Here is an 11,902-nt window from a genome sequence, read left to right on the forward strand (position 1 = left end):
GTGGAAAAATATCCAGATGAAAGTCTCCTTGTTTAAATTAACCCAGCATATTGAGTTAGGTTCACATAATCACACTGCTCTGTTATTCAGAAGAAAATTGTGGGATCAGAAGTCACGTTGAGTTCCTAAAATGCCTCAGCAGAATAAACAAAAGAAGGCTGCAGGATATTTCATTACCATCACAGATCTTAACTAAGATTCTCATATCAGAGCTTAACCAGAAAACCCATCTGTAGAGGACAGTCTTAACTTTCTCCATTACACACGGCATTAAGATACAGACAATCCTGTCTCCATAGTTGAGTTTCCAAGATGTCACAGCATGCATTTCTAGTGTTTGCAGCAAGTATGCAGTAAGTGTCAGTGCACAGGGGGCATGCTCGCTCTGTGCTGTTCTGTGGGCAGTAAGCTCCATCCCAGCAGGAAGCAGGCTGCTCTGCTGAAGCTAGCAGGAACTGTCAGCTGTTCTGAGATATGTAAGTCTGTCACACACCTCAAATGCAAAAGAATGGTGACTGCATAACAATGGGGTTTTGTTGATTCTGAACACCTCCTGAGTTGCAATGTCTGGTAACTACTCCTGTGTCTGTACATCTGTACATCACACCCAGTTCACAATACGCAGGAAGAGACAAGTCAGCAGCCACAACCATGTCAAGTACATCCACATTAGAATTAACTTCATGTGGCTGTTACAGCTGCCCTTGGGTGTGCCCTACTTACTGCAGGCTCAGTTTGGTGACATTGGAATCCCAGTGAAGGAAAATCCTGAACCCACAGGAGGGGAAGGAATCGTGAAAGATGCCCTCACCTTTTTTGCAAAGTAATAATGTGGTACATCGACACCCAGCAGAACTTCGTACAGTGACGGCAGGGGGAAGCTGTCCTGAAGCAAAAGGCCGTGTTCTTCAGTACTGAAGAATGACACGACCCAAACATCCAGCTGGAAAAGAAAGTCAAGAGCCGTTTTGTTTTCGTGACGCAATATCCTGCTCTCGTTTTGTTTTTATTTTCCATATTCAGTTGGCAAAACCTCTCAAAAATAACAACAGCCATTCACCCACATGCGCACACACCTGCTGGAAAGAGCAGAGCCACACACTTCCTCCCTGCAGAAAGCTGCCAGAGATTCACTCTGCATTTCAGACTGTTCCTACTGCAAAGAGGAACAAAAAACCCCATACCGTGCTCTCAGTCTGGTTGTTCTTCTGACTTGCGGATCGTACACCTGGCTCAAGAATTGTCTCACATACAAAAAGTCTCGGTTCACTGCAGTCCCAGAAATGGCAAACAGGGACGTGATTGTGCAGCTCTGGATGCTCCACAACAGGCCTATCAAAACCAAGAAACGTGCAATCATAGAATCACAGGTTGGAAAAGACCTCCGAGATCATCCAGTGTAGATTATCCTCTGCTGAGTTTACTAATTTTGATGCTCTAAAATGAAGCAGCCATAAATGCATCGCTCACACAGACACTATTCGCTATTCACAAGTCAGTGAAGCCGTCATACTAGTTTGTAGTGGCCTCTTATGGGCTGCACGAGACACTACACTTGAGAAAACTCTTGTTACTCCCATTTGCCTAACTGGCAAGGCAAAATGTGTAAGGACCCTGCTTTAGTAGGGGAGTTGGATTTGATAATCTTCAGAGGCCCCTTCCCACCCCTACAAGCTGCGATTCTTGGGAAAACCATTTAAATGGCATAAATTCCCACAGAAATTACACACAGAGTAATGCCAGTATTGAGATGTTGCTCACCTTCATAGGGCAAATTATCTTAAAGCCTCCAGTAATAATTCCCAGAGTCATTACTTACCTGTCAATACCACGCCCAGAAGAAAGCCTTTCCCTACCAACTCCTTGTTCAGCTTTGAAATCAAACACTGTAGCTTTGTCCATTTCAACGTCATAGAAACAGATCTTGGAATCAGTACCCCCGTCTGCCTACAGGAAGGCAAAAAGTATTGCTGAAGCACACAGAAAAAGGCTGGAAGTCTGGACCGCATGTTTATCTCATCTGATTCATATTCTTATAGTTTTGTGTACTGTGATCACACAAGAGCATTCTTTGGAAGGAGTATCAGAAAATTACTTGGGGTTCTTCTATTCTAGCGAGTTTGCTTTGGATTTCTTTGAAATGCTACAGAACAGATTTGTGCTGAACTACTGCCTTCACTGCTGCACTGCTCTCAGCAAACGTACAGAACCTGAACACAGCTTAACTTAAGCATGTAGCTGCGTGCTTGGATGTGCACTTTGCAGTCCCAGTGCAGTGCATTGAGGTTGAAGGTTTATTTCTGTGAAGTGAATCTTGAACCTTCAGTGATCATCTTGACCCACACACCGGGTCTAGTTCTATTAACTGGTGTTGAGGCCACAGGGTGCTAAATGAAGTTTCGCCTCACCTTGCTGACAAGGATGCTGACTTTGTTGCCGTTCGCATTGCACTTGACAGATGCAATGTTTCCAAGGCCAGGAAACAGCTCGGAGAAATTCTTGCTATTGCAGTGCACTTTCGCCTCTCTGTCAAAAGGAACAGACTCAAGTCATTTAGTGGCAAACGTGCGACAGCAGCCATTGGCCAAAACATTTTGCAAGTTAAAAACAAAACAAAACAAAACTTAAAACCAACACCAACAAATTATCTCTGCCTCCCAAGACCACTGGCACGAGTTAGCAAGAACAAGCTTCCAGGCTTCTATAGGAATCCTAAAAGAGCACCCTACCAGAATCCTACATTCAGAGGACTGTGTTTTGCTATGCAAGTTGACCAGCACTGTAATGCTGAAGGCAGCCTTTCGCTGAAGGTCTCAGTCACCCCGCAGCCTTCTCTTCTGCAGGCTGCACATCTTCCATAAGTTCTCAGTCCTCTTTAAGTTACTACGTTATTTGTTCCATGACTTCCCTCATCATTCCATGATTCTGCATCTTTTCCCTTGCTTCAGAATTGCCCCCAGTTCATACAGACTGCCTGTACTGCCTCGAGATTCAAAGAGGTCGTCGCTTTTCAAAGTCAGCTAAAGATTTCCCACCTCGCCCCAAAAATGAAAAAATTGTTTTTAAAGGCTTATTAATACCTGCGAGAGAGATCGAAGATTTTAAAGTGAGACAAATCAGTTCCCACAGCCAGGAAGTTCCCACAGACATCCAGGAGGCACGGGTTGCCCTCTGCTTCAGAAAACACCAGAAGCTGTTTAACTGTTCCCTGAGAAGAAAGGTATAACACCAGGTTGGAACGTTTGAGTTTAACTAGTTGGGATTTCACGTTGTCACTAAGCTAAGCCATGAATCTCTGTGTTAGACAAATCGCCATCAGCAAAATGGGAGAAACCTGCTTCAGATTAAAAACTAGAAATGTTGTCTCCAAAAGAGTTTAAAGTTTTTCTTCTGTAAAAATTGGCCCTTTGGTAAAGGATGCATGAATACAGCTCCCTAAATGCTCATTAATATGAAGCTGGAAAAATCAATAATACATATATATATATAAAGAAATCATTCCTTAATCTGACAAGGCCCAAGGATTGTTTTTCTCCCTTTGGTTGTGGTGGACATGGATAAGCTGCAAACCTTAAGCAGTACTCTATAGGAGCACACAATATACAGGGGGTATTTTCATCTTCTCAAAACACACTCTCTTTTCTACTGATAACATATACTCATATGCTAATGATTTAGATCCCCACAAGGAGTCTGGTCCTTAAAAATTCTGTTTACTATTATAATACTTACTACTGTTAGCTGAAGTGTAGAAGCTGTTAAATGTGACAGACCAAAGGACTCAAAATGTAAAAGAACTCAACACGTTTTTCCTATGACAACGTACAGTCAACAGGTTTACAGAACCTCCTTTTATCTTTTAAACTGCAACATCAGCCTCTGAAAAGCAGTGAGCTGTATTCCTTGCTCTGTGTTTTCATCAGCTCTTACCTGCCAGGTACGGACTTGGACCCGATTCGGCTCAACTGTGTACAGATTTTCTCCGTGCATCGACAGAACTGGAGAGTCACAAAGGAAAGAGCCTGGGACAATCACAATGAAACCATCATTACAAAAAGCAGTTGGCTGGGACGTGTGTGTGTGTGTGTGTGTGTGTGTGTGTGTGTGTTGGTGTTTTAAACAGACTAAAATCCTATCTTGCACCAGCTGCATTTTACAACCCATGACTCCCACTGGCTCCCAGGCTCCTTGGTGTTCTGGTCATGCTTCAGAAGAGAGCTGTTAGTTAGGGCAGTATGAATGGGTTGTGGTTGGACTTGATGATCTTCAAGGCCTTTTCAAACCTGAGCAATTCTATGATTCTATGGTTCTACAATTCAGGAACACAAACATTTCAACTCTGAACAATCAGCTTATTGCTGATTCCAAATCCTACCTGCATTCCTTAAGGTATCTTCTGAGCACTCAAAGACAGTAACCTGCTTCCCATTCCAGAACACTACAGCATCCTAAAGAAATGTAAAAAAGATGCACAATAGTGTGTGAAAACCAGCACAATATGATCACTAGAAGCCGCAAGAGTACTTCTGTTATACAAACGGAATAGCAAAGAATTACATTAAGGGCTTGGAAAGCCCAGTCTCTATACTCCTAGCTAGGCAAACAACCGAGCAAACAAACAAAAAGATCAACGGGACCTTAGTAGTGAAGACTCCATTCACAGTCATATCAACATGAAGATTGTGTGTGGTTCCTGTGCTGAAGAAGGTCACATTAAACAGGCTGGGAGACACCTGCACAGCAGCCACTTGCTGATTATAGTGACATGACATGGCCTGCTCACTGAGGATGACCACAGAGCTGATGCTGTTCACTGCCAGGAGGTTTTTTCGGGAGCCCCACTGCATATGGGAGCAAGAAAAGAAAGCACAGTGAGTGATTCCACCTGAGACCTCAGCAGTCACAACAGCCCAAGAGAGATGAGAAGGGTTAGGATGGAATAAACATTTGGGGTGTATATGTACATATACTCAAGCACACACACGGCGAAGTCCAACTCATGTTTTTGTTTTGTTCATTTGTTTTTAAACTATTAGAGACAAATTAGCAAGCCAACACGTTCTGACAACAGCAGACAGAAGGTCATTTTGTACATAACCTGTCTGTAACACAGTAGCATTTAATACTGTTAATACTTCAGTTTTGAAAGTTGCTTTACTCAAGGGCTTTCCTCCCTCAGGACACTGACTGCTCCCTTTGGCAGCGTGTGCACCCGCAGGTTAGCAGGCACAGTTGTCCGTTTCACAAAGATGGTATCATCAGCTGATGGTTCTGAAGTCTCTTTCTTGCCTTACCTTTATCTGAGTGATATTCCCTTCAAGTTCTGTAGATGCCTGGAGTTTCCACTTCTCCTTGCCCTCCCCTGTGCTCTGACTGGATACCGACGCGTTCCTCCACATGGCCACTCTCCCTTTGTTAGTACCAGCTGCTAGGAGACCTGCCATCCACAGACATTTTAGACACTTCCTATCTTACCAAGCTTCGAAAAACAAACAGGGCACGGAGCAGTAGGCAGCCTAGTTCTGCTTCTGAGGCACTGGGAAGCCAATTTGAAAAGGGTTTGGAACCAGAGATCACAGCTGCCCTATTATTGCTCACCTTTAGCACTGCAGTATGAAACACAGTTCATACACTCCCCAGCCTCAAAGCCAAACTGCACATCTGGGGAGAGCACATAGTTCTCACCTCGGTCCAAATCCCAGAACCTAGAGGTACACAAAACAAGAGTTAATAACTCTTCTCCTCCCAGCTATCTTGCTAACCTGTCAAGAGAACTTGTACATGGCACTAATCTGCTATTTCCTTAATTATAGAACGACCCAGGTTGGACGAGATTTCAAAGATGATCCAGTTTCAACCCCCCTGACACAGTCAGAGTTGGCCAACCAGTAGGTCATGCTGCCCAGGGCCCCATCCAGACAGGCCTTGAGCACCTTCAGGGCTGGAGCATCCACAACCTCTGGATGGAAAGAGCAGCAAAGAGGCTTTCTCATGGCAGTAAAGAAAAAAACCCAAAAGCCCACACAACACAAAAAGCTCAAGAGACCAGAAACTGCTGGGCCAGATTTCTCACGTGCAGTGAGAGCAGTTTAAAAACGGGATTCTTACCTGAGTACCGTCTCACCCATTGCTGTAACAACAAGGCTATGGTCTATTAAAATGATGTCTGCAGAATTACCAGACTTCCCACTCAACTTCACCTGTTAACGAAAGTGAATACAGGAAGTGCCAGAAGGTAGAATCAGCATGCTGAATGTCTAAGCATCTGAATTGTCTCATATAACCTCTGAGTTCAAATGTAAACCCTGACCTGTGTGATAACTCAGAGAGACCAAGGAGTGACCACCATTAAACTTACCTGAAATAGGCAGCTGAGCAATGGATGGGGATGAAGACACATCACATGTAACTATTTCTCCATGAAATGTTTTAACAAACATTTGACTGTATCAACATTACAGATGGATTTTAAGAGCATCACCTTTCAATTCACTAAGACAAATTAAGGAGTAAAAAAGACTAATGCAGGGTCTCAATGAACAAAACACAAGAGCAAGACGGAAACCATCTTTCCAAGTTCAATAGCACGCTTCTATTTCACCTTTCATGCACGTTTGATCACCGAGGCATTGAAGGAGAAAAAAAGCTGATACATTTCTGAGTGAAGGAAATAAAGAGATTAAATATTGCAACTCTACTTTGTTGTTCGATGCGCACCTTCATGAGCTCCTTGGCATCTCCCTCGAGAGTAACTGTATGCAAGGACAGCAGCAGGTTCTCTGTTATTACAACTAATGCGTCTCTTTTCTCCATGAACAGAAGCTTCTGTACAAGGTTGTCGGCTGACAACACGTGGCTTGTCTTTCCTTTCTCATTCACATAGTGCACTGAACCTGTAGTACACATAAACAAGTCACACAGCTCTTAGTTAACAGCTCTTTGTTTTAAACGATGCTGCCCTCCTGGCTTCAGTCAAGTCTATTCTGAGATCTTTTGCAATTGCATTAACAATGTTTAAAGCATTAAAAAAAAAAAATAAAGTAATAATTTGTTTTATTAGACAAGTTTGTGATGAAAAATCACAACTGAAGATCACATTGAAATGCTCAGAAAATGTTTGCTCATTCCAACAGACCGGCGCCTAAAATAAGAACCGAATCCAAACCACATCAACTTCTGCAATGAGAAAGCTCAGGAAAGAAAGCACCAGTGCCGTATGGTACACAGTTAAAGCTCAACCAGGAGGCCTAAGAGACAAAGGGAATTCCGAGTACCCCCACCTGCAGGACTCCCAGTCCGTCTCTAGATGGGGATGTGTACCAACAGATGCTCACTTTGAAAGCAGCTGTTACAGGCAGTACCCATAAAATAGAATGGCTTTGGAAGGTGCAAATAGGACCAAAGAGGTGCAGCCTACTTCTACCTTGGGGGAGATTATTAGTGGTGTACTATATGGGACTGATGAAATCCGAGTTGAACCTTCCCTGGTCCATGCAACCATGTGTCTCCAGAAGAACCTGTGAGTACTGTCCCACAAAGGAACGTGAACTTCAACCACAACCCAATTATCAAATGTCTTATATTTGGTCAATCTACACCATGACGGGCAAATTGCACAGAGTGCTGTGGTGTACTGGATCACCATAATGGAAAGGGCTTACCTTCCACCTGCTCAATCACTGGTTCACACCATGAAGGGGTGGAATGTAGCAGAAATGCTAAGTCATTAAACTGCTTTGAACCACTAATAGGCAAGTTTACAGCAGCTGAGAAAAGTGTTTTTGCTCTGACCGTCAGTCAAGGTGATAAAGAAGGACAGTCCTTCCTGGAGTCCCATCTTCAGAGGTGCTTCTGTTCCAGCTTTTCTCCAGTTAAACATATCCAAGGCTTTCTCATCACCACTCACAGCAGCTTTTGCCAGCTGTAGGAAGTCTCTGCAAACAAGAGATACTTCATTTCCAACTCCCTGCATAACAGAGTACAATCCATCCTAAAAAAAGGAATGAATATGTCATAGCATTGTAAAGAGGAGCACAAAAGTGAGAGCTGATCCACCTGCGCTCGGGCAGGAAGCACCACTTACTCGCCAGGAGGGGGTGGTCGGAAGATGCAGTGTGACAGACATTGTCCATACTCGTGTTTCAGCAAGGGAGGACCTTGCACCCGACCTCGCTGGTCCATTCTCCATAGAAACAAGATGCCGTGCTAAGAAAAAGAAAAAACCCACCAGAGTTCATTCATCACACGTTGTGAGAATCCAGACTCTGCAAGGCTCACGAATTAAAGAAAGCAAGGCTAGTTAGCTAATTAATGCCATAGTAGTCGATGGAAGTGGGCACTGGAAAATAATTGTGCCCCATTTCTTTCAGTCCGATTTTAAAAGAATTCTGAGTAACAAAACTTGTGCCGTTTCTCAGTGGCAGAACTTCATAGCCCTGCAGCCTGGCCTTGAATGCCTGCAGGGATGGGGCATCCACAGCCTCCTTGGGCAACCTGTTCCAGTGAGGTTAGAGATGCTCATTTAAAGGCAAATTGAAAGAGCTGTAGGGAAGTTAACACAATTACATTTGTTTTCGCTCCCTGACCTTTTCAATTTGTACCTAAAGCAAGGAAATGAATCCCTCCCCGGCTCCTGCAGCTGTTCCCTCCCTCAGTGATCCCTTCCGTGACCCTTTCCATCACAAGGCACACACCATATTCCACACCCAAGGTCTGACACCGGAGCTGCTTACCGCATCCCCAGACACGAGGCGGGAGCCGCTGCTGCTCCAGTTCAGGACGGTGATTTTGGCCTTATGGTTTGGCGGCACCGCGTGCAGCTCCTTGTCTTGTTTGTGGAGCACAACAACTTCTCCGTTCTCCCATCCGGCCGCCAGCACCAGCCTGGAGGGGTGCCAGGAAAGAGACGTGACCTGAGAGCTTCTCTCGACGCGCGCGTCAGGAACGTGCTCTCCCTGCAAACAGCAACAGAGTGCGGGATGCACACAAGGGTGCAGCGACACCTTCACTTGGACAGCCAACAGGGTGTTTTTCTTGTCTAAAAGCACTGACCTGCTTCAGTCAGACACCAGAAGTGGCTACACCACCTATTTCTGGTGCATCTGCCGCCCCGTTTCCCTAAATAGACCAGATTCTTATTTTCCCCTGGAAATTGTGCAAACTGAAGTGCAACAGGAGCCCCTCGTGCAAAGAGCAGCACGGCAAATACCCCTCTACAGCCCGCTCAGATGCCACGAGCCGGGTCCAGCAAACCAAGTCAGGCTCAAGGGGAGGAATGATTTCTTCTAACTCCTGTTACTGAGTGCACTTGATTCACCTTTAGTCTAAAAACAGAAAAAAGAAGCACGTGCCCATCCTATTGTTAAGCCTAACAAGCAGCACCGCTAAGCATCCCCAGGAACACTTGGAATTGCAGACGTATTTAATGCAAAAACGCAGGTTCAGAGCAGCACAGCTGCTGCTGACTCACCTGCTCCAGGTAGATATCCACGCAGCCTCCCGACGCTGTGCTGATAGAAGCGACTGCCAGGAGAGGATGCACGGAGTGCCACGTTATGAGAGAAGGGGAGGCAACTGAATCCGGAGCCTCTGTTCGGTGATCCACGTACACGGCCATGGCAGGAGCTGTCACCGACTGCAAGTCTGAACGAGGTATTTAACAGGGAAGGAGGCAAAAAACAGGGAGAAAAACAAAGCTTCCACATCAGCCCCTTCATGCACCACGTAGCCAACGTGAACAAGATCCAAGTGGCGCTTTTAAAGGGCGCTGAGCCTCGCAGCCCATCGAGCACGGTGCGCACAGAGCAGCACCTGGCCCCGCACTGCCGCACAGTGAGTTATTTCAGGGGGCAGCCTGGGAAGCTCAGGGTCATTTCAAGCTGTGCCTGGCTGCACCCACCAACACAAACAGGGCACAACTCGCACAGCGGTTTGACAAGGGGAAGATGACGGTCCCGTAACGCAGAACGAGGCTCGCTCCCACCCGCCGTGCGCTGCCCGGAGCGGTTCCGCTGGGACAAGGCCCGGCCGCCGCCGCTCCGCCCCGCTGTGCCCGCCGCCCCGGCTCCCTGCTGGGGCCGCCCCCCCCCCGCCCTCTACGGGCCCGTCCCGCCCCGGAGCCTCCTCCGCACCGCGTTCCGGGCCCCGTCCCACGCCGGACGGGGTTTAGCGGACACGGCGCCCAAAGTCCGCGCTCGCTCCGATGCTCCGCGTTACCCTGACAACGGGGAGGAGCCCCGGGCGGAAACTGCCGAAGCGAAGCCGAAGAGCGACGGAAGCGGCCGGCACGGCGGGGGGAGGCGCGGGGGGACGGGAGGGGCGACGGGGGGCCGGCCCTGATCCGCTGTGAGCGGCGTGCGGGGCTCCAAAGCGCACCGGGACGTAGCAGCGGTACCGGGCACTGAAACGTCAGCGCTGGGTGGGAGGTAACATGGCACGAGCATCGTCCGCACCTCAACAGGAGTGAGAACTGTCTAAACAACGTGGACCGGCTTTGCTCAGGTGACCCTGTCACAGCCGTCACATCGACCCGAGCCCGTTACTGGAGGCAGCCCGGCCAACACCTGCACTGCACATCCCGGCCGTGCAGACTTAGCTGGAAAGTGGCGTTTCCAAACAGCATTCAGCAGAGCAGCCCTGCTAGAAAGAGCTCGGATCCTATCAGAGAAAGGGACAGAGCATCATCCTACGGTGCTGCCCTCAATTAGCAGCTCTGAGGTCCCAAGACGTGCAGCAAGAGGCTCAGCAGCGCCGTCACGCAGCGCATTTCATCCCTTCCTCTGAGGGCCTGACCTCAGCTGCTGAGAAAAATAGAGCTGTGTGATTAGACGACTCCTGGTTGGTAAGACATGAGGGATTAACCACAGCCGTCTGACCTTTGGTTTAAATCCTCTTACCTGAACGGGACAGAACTGCTTTAGAAACACCAGAATCATCCACCCCCGTTTGCAGATCACTCACTTCTATGGGCAGCTCGATGCCCGTGGGCAGTTCTACACCTCAACAGCCTACATGAGGCGATGGGGCTGCAATGGGGCTGCAATGGGGCTGCTCAGGCATGCGGAGTTACTGACATACATAGAGAATGGGAACCTCCAGCTCTGAGCCTTTGGGGAACTGAGCGTTTCTGCACGTGTTTTTGCAGAGCATCATTTAAATACACGGCCCCGGTGGTGCAGAAAGCATCATTTCCTGACAGCAGGGCTGAATGCGCTCGTGGTTAAACCAAGTGGCACAGATACACGATATGGTCTGGCAGTGCGTTGTAGTAAGACTAAAATAACACAAAGCGACTGAGAGTGGCTGAGAGCACAGAGCTCTGCGGGTGGGGCAGGAGGTGCCTGTTCTGCGCTCACACGCTGCCGGCAATAACCCTGTTATCACGGCTGTGCTTCCAACGTGTCTGCAGGACATGCCCACGTCCTTCATTTCCAACGCTAACGAAGAAGGACGAGCAGATTAAAGCAGTTAATCTCGGAGCATCGCACCGGACCGCACCGCGCAGCCCGGCACAGCGCCCGCCTCCAAGCGCCGCTCCATGAACACGACGCCGCACGCAAAGCAACCCCCCGCCAGCCAATGACATTCGAGAGCATGCCCAAGGCCTCCAACGATAGAGCTCTCGATTGGTTCCCTTTTAGCCAATCGACAGCCAGATCTTGACGATCGTCCCGCCCCCTGGCGGACGCCGGCTGCCTCCTCTTCCTGCACGTAAAGATGACGTCACCCGCCCCGCGCCGCGCTCTCATTGGTCTGAGTCCGGGTCGAGTCCCCGCCCCCCGCCTCGCTCCCGCGCGCCGTCAGCCAATGGGGCGGTTTGTTTGGGGTCGCGGGAGGGGCGTGCCGCGGCGCGCCTAGCAGAGCCCGCGCTTGGCGCCCCGCCCCCTCGGCCCGGCGCAGGCTG

The 11,902-nt window shown here is 48.2% G+C and overlaps 1 protein-coding gene across 2 annotated transcripts in view; it reads right to left on the reverse strand.

Annotated features, from left to right (window-relative positions):
• The window catches only part of IFT140 (intraflagellar transport 140), a 40,194-nt gene extending 29,946 nt beyond the window's left edge, over positions 1-10,248 (reverse strand). The window contains exons 1-17 of one of the 2 annotated variants that reach the window (XM_072348839.1): positions 10,131-10,248; positions 9,470-9,634; positions 8,733-8,954; positions 8,084-8,205; positions 7,792-7,934; positions 6,718-6,893; positions 6,109-6,200; positions 5,599-5,705; positions 5,295-5,437; positions 4,638-4,841; positions 4,376-4,448; positions 3,931-4,022; positions 3,081-3,208; positions 2,409-2,526; positions 1,820-1,947; positions 1,185-1,332; positions 812-943 (exon numbers count right to left, since the gene is read on the reverse strand). In XM_072348839.1, the coding sequence (XP_072204940.1) occupies positions 812-943; positions 1,185-1,332; positions 1,820-1,947; positions 2,409-2,526; positions 3,081-3,208; positions 3,931-4,022; positions 4,376-4,448; positions 4,638-4,841; positions 5,295-5,437; positions 5,599-5,705; positions 6,109-6,200; positions 6,718-6,893; positions 7,792-7,934; positions 8,084-8,205; positions 8,733-8,954; positions 9,470-9,616 (2,175 nt within the window). In that variant the 5' untranslated portion in view covers positions 9,617-9,634; positions 10,131-10,248. Of the gene's footprint in view, positions 1-811; positions 944-1,184; positions 1,333-1,819; positions 1,948-2,408; positions 2,527-3,080; positions 3,209-3,930; positions 4,023-4,375; positions 4,449-4,637; positions 4,842-5,294; positions 5,438-5,598; positions 5,706-6,108; positions 6,201-6,717; positions 6,894-7,791; positions 7,935-8,083; positions 8,206-8,732; positions 8,955-9,469; positions 9,643-10,130 lie in introns of both variants that reach the window. The other variant, XM_072348838.1, reaches the window with a different exon arrangement.
• Between the last annotated feature and the right edge of the window lie 1,654 nt (positions 10,249-11,902).

This window comes from Excalfactoria chinensis, chromosome 14, assembly GCF_039878825.1.
Source record: "Excalfactoria chinensis isolate bCotChi1 chromosome 14, bCotChi1.hap2, whole genome shotgun sequence".
NCBI lineage: Eukaryota > Metazoa > Chordata > Aves > Galliformes > Phasianidae > Excalfactoria > Excalfactoria chinensis.